Genomic DNA, 7,783 nt, shown 5'->3' with positions numbered 1-7,783 from the left:
GTATATAATTCAGTTTATTGCTTCTAAGAATTGTGAAAGTTACTTTAGAAACATTCATCTAAACTTTTCAATTTACTTTGTTGTTAAAGTTAGAGACTAGTAGTATAGGCACTGGTGTTGGTAGTTAGATCTACATGTTTGCTATCAGCGTTGTGTCATGATTGAGAAAGTTATTGCAATTATTTGTTTAAGTTCTGTTGATCTGGGTATTTGTTGATGTTGGTGATTTTGAGTGACGTATGTTTCTATATTTGGTGCAGGTCTCCTCACATAAGGTGTTTTACTTAACAAAATCGTTACTCTCTTTGCAATCAGACGCAGCCCGCTCGACTATAGGTATCAAATCGTCCTCTCTCTCTTTGCTTTACTTAACAGAATTGAATTGCAATTGTGTATTTCAGTGTTTTGTTGGTTATATATGTTTCATTTTTAATTACTTGTAGTTCTTTTATGCTTATCTTGGCTAGTTACAGTACTGTAATTGTAAAATGTTTGCTCTTTAAATACAAGTTAGAACGTAAAGCCAAGGAAAAGGAAGGTGTAACCAACATGGATACGGAATGGGCACATTGTAAAACCAGGTTACATCTATAAAACCAGAAAATCTAATTTTATAATGATATAATCCATTGTTCCTTTTTAAAAACATTTTTTTTTCAATAGCGATCCTAGAGCCTTTTATGATGGAGCACGAAGGTTTGTTAATAGTATTCATGCAAGTAAAGGGCATCCTAAGAGTATCCGATGCCCTTGTAGCAGTTGTTTAAACATCTGGTCATATCCGCCTAATGAAGTATTAGATCACCTAATCTCAAATGGGTTATATGAGACTTACACTAACTATACCTCTCGTGGGGACAAGCCAAATTCTGTACATCAAGATATGATGGATAATATTGAAAATTTGGAATCATATAGAATGTACAGAGATGCATGTATAGGTGATGAATTTATGGAACCTGTATCTGAACTAACAGAGCCTAATGTTGAAGATTTAGTGAAAGAAGCAGAATTTCCTTTATACACTGGTTGTCCTTCCACAAAGATGTCAGCAACAGTGATGTTTTACAAGTTTAAGGCAAAAAATAGTTTAACTGACGATGGCTATGAAGAACTTCTAAAGATGGTTCGTAGTTTGCTACCTCCAGATAACTTACTTCCTAGTTCTTTATCTTCAACAAAAAAATTACTCAAAGCATTTGATCTAGGCTATGAGAAGATTCATGCTTGTGTTAATGATTGTTGTTTATTTAGAAAGAAACTAGAGAAAGTGGAGACTTGTCCTACTTGTGATGCTTCTCGATGGAAAGTTAATAAGCACACACAGAAGATTGAGGAAGGGGTCCCTGCGAAGGTGTTGAGATATTTTCCTATTATCCCGAGGTTTAGAAGAATGTTTAAGGACTCTGAAAAAGCTGAGCAGCTTACATGGCATCACACTCACAAAAGTCAAGATGGGAAAATGCGTCATCCAGTTGACTCACTTGCATGGAAGAAGGTTGATAGCAAGTGGCCTTCATTTGCAAAAGATCCCCGTAATCTTAGACTTGGTTTTTCAGCAGATGGATTTAATCCGTTTGGTGATCGTAATTCCCAATACAGTTGTTGGCCTGTGACCTTGGTTGCATATAACCTTCCCCCATCATTATGCATGGTTAAGGAACATCTATTGTTGACATTACTAATCCCTGGTCCTAAGCAACCGGGGAATAACATTGATGTATACTTGGAACCACTTATCGAAGATTTGAAAGAGCTATGGGTCAATGGGGTTAGTACATATGATGCATTCACCAAGTCTACCTTCAACTTGAAAGCTCTGTTGCTTTGGACGATAAATGATTTTCCTGCTTATGGGAATTTGTCAAGGTATTCCACTCATGGAAGGAAAGCTTGTCCAGTATGTGGTGTTCAAACATCCTCACAATGGCTGCCAAATGGAAGAAAGCATGCATTTATGTGTAATAGGAGGTTTCTTGCACATGATCATCCATATAGGTACAACAAAACTTGGTTTGATGGAACTGAGGAACATAGAGTGAGGCCTAGAAAGCTGACCGGTTCAGAGGTATTTCAGGTAGTTAAGAATATTAGAAATGAATGGGGTAAGAAGGTTGGGTCTTGCACAAGAAAAAAGAAAAAAAAGGTCGGTATTAGTAATAACAGAAAAAGGAGAAGAAATGGAGTTAAGAAAAGTTTAGCCAATGAAATAGATGCTGATTCATGTGAAAAATCGGATGATGATGGTGATGATGACAGTGATGATCCTTTGAAGCCTTCAAAGAGATGGAAGAAGAAATCAATATTCTTTGAGTTACCATATTGGGAGGTACGTTTTACAAGTTTCTATTTCATTAAAGTTTGTTGAAACCTTGTTTCTTTAATTGCATCAATTTAATATATATTTTCTATATTGCAGATTTTGTTATTGCGACATAATTTAGATATGATGCACATTGAAAAAAATATATGTGAAAGCATCATTGGCACTTTACTCAACATGAAGGGGAAAACAAAGGATAACCTGAATTCTCGCAAAGATTTGAAAGTGTTGGGTATCAAAAAGAAATTGCACCTAAAAGAAGATGGTTCCAACAAATGTAAAAGTGATGCAGCACCTTACATGCTTTCAAAGAAAGAGAAGAAAATATTTTGTAAGAGGCTAGCGATGTTAAGATTACTAGATGGGTATTGTTCCAACCTTGCAAATCGTGTCTCTTTGCAAGATAACAGGATAACGAATTTGAAGTCACATGATTGTCACGTTTTGATCCAACAGATTCTTGCAGTAGCTTTGAAAGGACTTCTGCCCAAAGGTCCTAGACTTGCAATTTCCCGCTTGTGCTCTTTTTTCCATCAGTTATGTCAGAGAGAGACTGAGAAGAAAGATATAGGTATTCTTGATGAAGAAATTGCAGAGACTATTTGTATGTTTGAAAGATTCTTTCCTCCCTCTTTCTTTGACATTATGGTTCACTTACCAATTCATCTTGCACAAGAAGCTCTTATTGGTGGCCCTGTGCATTTTCGTTGGATGTACCCCTTTGAAAGGTGAGCTTACAATGCACTTTATTTTCACAGCTTAGTTGCTAGTGCTTCGTTATTCCTCTAATACTAATGTTTATTTGTTTTTCTTTTCAGGTTTATGAAGGACTTAAAAGGATATGTTCGGAATCGATCAAATCCTGAAGGATGCATAGCTGAAAAGTATTTGGCAGAAGAGATAACACGTTTTTGTAGTGGATATATTAAAGGAGCAGCTGAAATATGTGTTAAAACTAGACGTAATGAGGATTTTGAGGATGAAACAATACTTGAAGGGCGACCACTTGGTCAGGGGAAGCTAAAACCACTCAGTTCTTCTATGTTAGATATTGCTCATCGATTTGTGTGGACTAATACCTCAGAAATCGATCCATGGAGAGAGTAAGTTTGATTGCGAAACTTATTTGGTTTAGTTGTTTGTAACTTACATATTTAGTTTCTGAAATATTTATTTCCTATCAGAATGCACAGGGAACAACTGAAGTGTTCAGACACACGTCTTGAGCATGATGAAAACCTTCTTGAACAGAGACATCTTGATACCTTTAGTGGATGGTTAGCTAGTAAGGTTAAGTTCGGTGATAGTATTGGTATGTCTGATACAGTGAAGTGGATTGCTTGTCGGCCAAAAGCAGATGTGATTTCTCATACAGGCTTTATTATCAATGGGAACCAATTTCAAACAGAGGCTATTGAGAAGACCACACAAAACAGTGGTGTTTTTGTTGAGGCAGACACTATTTGTCGAGCAAGTGCAAAGGATAATTTACAGAAGATGGACAGAGTGTCCTACTATGGTGTTATAAGAGACATAATTCTGCTAGACTACCGTAAATTTAAGATCTGTTTATTTGATTGTTATTGGGCTAACATAGGAACTGGTGTCAAAGTGGAAGATGGTTTTACATTAGTGAACCTTCACAAGGGGCAACATCAATTCGATCGAGACCCTTTTATTTTTGCATCACAGGCGAAACAAGTGTTTTATTCAAGAGAGAGTGACACTTCGAATTGGCATGTTGTACTCAGAGCACCACGAAGAGGTTTTTTTCAAAATGATGGTGTCGATGAAAGCACTGACATACCGGTCGATGTATCAGATATAGACAGTGACAGTGAGTGTGAAGATTGTGATGGAAATGATAGTGAGGAAATGAATTCGGTAATTGTAGGAATTGCATACAATAATATGCTTGTTTGTATGTATTTTTCATTCATACATATTATGGTAGTCGATCTATTTTTCTATTGCATGAATTTATTGCTTATTATCTATATCAGATGTTGTTTTGATTTGCTAATTGTTTGTTGGCTGGACAGGGTGACAGTGACTCTGAGTGACTCAAATCCTGCAAATGCATATGCATAGAAATATTATTCAGCATAGAGATACTGTTCAGCATAACAATCTATTAGGTAAGATTGCTTTACAAAGTTACTAGATTTATTACAATTTTTCAGGGCTTTGAAGTATATATTTTCATATCATACAGCATGGATACTGCAGAGACCTCGCGAAAAGGTGGAAAGAGAGCCAAAAAGCATGAACAAGCTGCAAGAGTAGCAGCTGTGATTGCAGCAAGGGAGAGACAAAATGAACCCTTGAGAATATCTAATGGAAGTTCGAATTCAACCCCTACGTCACCTTGTGTGGAATCTGATATTCCAGAAGGTCAAGAAGAACCTCAAGAAGATCCTCAAGAAGATCCATCAAACCCTGAAAGTAGAAAAGTCAAACCAAGGGGTAAAGCCAAATTGCTGGAGGTTGGCAAAAAAAGAAAAAGAAATGGTCCTATTCCAGTAGAATTTAATGAAAGAGGCCAGCCCATTGGAAAACATGCTGCAAATTTCTCCTCTTTCATTGGAACCTCAGCAAGAGAACTTATACCAATTACTGTTGGGACTTGGAAAGATGTATCCCCGACTTTCCAAGATGATATTTGGAAACACATCAAAGTAAGTTTTCTACTATCAATTACTGTATACCTACTTGTGTTACAACAAGCTGTTTACATTCGGCAAATGTACTCACTTATTATCTTTGTAGGCTAATTTCATTGTTGATGAAATCTATAAGAAGAAAATTTTTCAAAGGATGGTAAAGCTTTGGCGAGATCATAGATCTTTAACGATGAAACAAGTGGAGAAGCAAGCCAAAGTTGTTGGTTTACAACGCGCTGCAAGTCTTCTCAAGCCTACTAATGTTGAATCCATGCATGAATGGCTAGCTCTTCTCAAGTACAGAACTAGTGTGGGATTTAAGGTATGTATTAAAAATATATTGTAATATATATATATATATATATATATATATATATATATTTGTCTTGCACGGTATCAGATTTCAGATCATGATAGTGCCACATGTTTTTTTTTCATAGGCGAAGTGTGAAAAGTATAAGGAAATGCGAGCAACAAGAACATTACTACACAAGAAGAATTGGTAAGTGTAATCTTATTGTTAGCTTCAATTGAGTTTCATAACTTGATAAGAACAAGAATATTTCTATTTGTTGAAATGTAGAAGGAACAAAGTGAAAACCCAGAAGTAATAACAAGGTCTGTTGTATGGGTATATGCTTATGAAACAAAGAAGAAGAAGGGCTCAGATGAAGTAGTTGAGGATCATGAAATAGTGGTTAGTATACTCTTCTTGTCGTGTTTGCAGATATCATGTCAATTTATAAAAGTTGCATGAGATTAACATTAGTCTTTTTTAGAAACAAGTGAAATAGTACCAGGCAAAGGAACAACCTTCACAACCTTGTTCTTTAAAAGACGATGCTGTAGCAAAAGTTCTAGGTCCGGATCCACGAGGAAGGGTAAGAGGGTTAGGATTTGGAGCAGTTCCTTCAAGGGTAGAATATCAAACTAATGTTGGAAACAAAGTTGCTAAATTAGAGAATGCTTTGTCCGCTCAAGCACAAGAGATGCTTTCTCAATCGCAAGAGATTGAACGATTAAAAGAAGTGCTTAACACTCTTTTAGCTCGATCAGAGAAAGAAGGGAATAACCATGTAAGTTAGTTAGAATTATTAACTTTTGGTAGATAACTCATCTGGGTTATTGATTTCTTGAACTTTATAATGACAGGGTAGTACCAGTTTTCAGCATTCTGCTAATAAGGTTGCACAACAGAAGGAGAATGTGAATCAAAGTGTAACCCAAAACAAGCAAAACAATCCAAGTGTTCAAAGATCTGAAATTCGAAGTCCAAAGAGCAAGCAGAGTAACCAAAGAAAAACTTCACGTCTTCAACACTCTACTGATCATGGGATGCAAAGTAAAGACAAGGAAGGTACAAGGGCCAAAGGTATAAAGGATGATCAAAATAGAATGAATTGTTAAGTTGGTTTGAGATGAGCGAAGGTGTTGTTGCAATTGCAAAACTTGATTCCAAAGATCCAAATGCTATGGTTCATCATGTGCCCCTTAGTTCTGAATGCTGGAAAGTTTGGGTGCTTGATGTTTTTGATGATATAGTTTTATATCGACCAACCAGGGAGTTTGGAACACTGAACGAGGCTACAGGAAGTACAATTGCATGGCCTATCAAGTACATCAGACAAATTTAATCTATTAACAAGATATAGCAGGTAACCTACTCTTAACATATAACCTCAATATTTGTTTTCAGTATTGTACTCTATATTCATTCATTAAATTAAATTTAGTATATATTCATCCAAATTCTATGTTAATTCTGGTTTGTTCTTGTAGATAGTGCAACCACTCAATTTGCTTATAAATTAATTACTTTGGCGTAGTTGCAGATTTGATTAAGTTATATGAGGACTGCCACATTCTTGTCTGGATACCTGAACTCAATTTTACATGTGCTAGGAGACCATAACTCATCGTATTTGGAGATACGAACTCTTTTTTTTTTCTTGAGTATTGCCTTATGTATGCAATTATTTGGATTCTTATGATCCTTAGATGAACCAATGTATAATATGTATATTTTCAAACTTGTTTCTAGCAGGTAATGTGAAGTTTTGAGGTGAATGAAGATTAATGCTTATGTTGCTACTGTTGGGACATTTTGCTGTTGGATAATGGAGTTTGAAAGCTTCCAATTAGTACTCTGAATTGTAATGTTATTTTTTGATGGAATTTGTAGCGACATATGCAGTTGTTGTTGAGATACATACTAAATTTCTAGATTGTTCAGATATGAATGTATATATATATATATATATGATGTTAGTTCACCTTTGCTAGCTCTAAAATTAGATTGTTGTTCTTGTATAAGGTTTTGAAGTTAATTATTGTTAACTGTGATTTGAGCAGCCATTGAAAATGTAGTACTATGAATCTGGAATATGATCAGCAGATCATATATAATTGTGGAAACAAGAAATGCAGAAAGCAGCATGCATAGCAGATAGGTTATTACGGCATGCCTGTGCGCCGTAAATGTCTTTAAACTAAAACTCTTTTACGGCATGCTAGAGTGCCGTGAAAACATTCCAATCCAAGTCTTTTACGGCGTTCTTTTGGATCATTTACGGCGCACAAAATGCTCATTTGGATGTTATACCGTTGGCGGGATCAATTTTACGGCGTGTAATTATCTATTTTTATGGCTCGCATTGGCGCGCCGTTAATATAATGTGTCTTTTACGGCGCAGGCATTTATTGCTTATTTTTGTGCGCCGTAAATAGTCTTTTACGGCGCGCATTGCTGGCCGTAAAAACCTTTTTTTTGGCGTAGTGGAAAATGGTGAAATTTGTA

The 7,783-nt window shown here is 35.9% G+C and overlaps 1 protein-coding gene across 1 annotated transcript; it reads left to right on the top strand.

Annotated features, from left to right (window-relative positions):
* The first annotated feature begins 886 nt into the window (after nucleotides 1–886).
* Nucleotides 887–4,386, top strand: LOC101306728. Its single transcript, XM_004301168.1, has 5 exons — nucleotides 887–2,329; nucleotides 2,420–3,051; nucleotides 3,142–3,426; nucleotides 3,508–4,207; nucleotides 4,366–4,386. The coding sequence occupies exons 1-5, from the start codon at nucleotides 887–889 to the stop codon at nucleotides 4,384–4,386; spliced, it is 3,081 nt and encodes a 1,026-aa protein (XP_004301216.1).
* The last annotated feature ends 3,397 nt before the right edge of the window (nucleotides 4,387–7,783 follow it).

The sequence above is a fragment of the Fragaria vesca genome, linkage group LG5 (genome assembly GCF_000184155.1).
Source record: "Fragaria vesca subsp. vesca linkage group LG5, FraVesHawaii_1.0, whole genome shotgun sequence".
In the NCBI taxonomy this organism is placed as follows: domain Eukaryota; kingdom Viridiplantae; phylum Streptophyta; class Magnoliopsida; order Rosales; family Rosaceae; genus Fragaria; species Fragaria vesca.
Note: the sequence above shows the minus strand (reverse complement) of the source record. Positions and strands in the feature narration are given on the sequence as shown.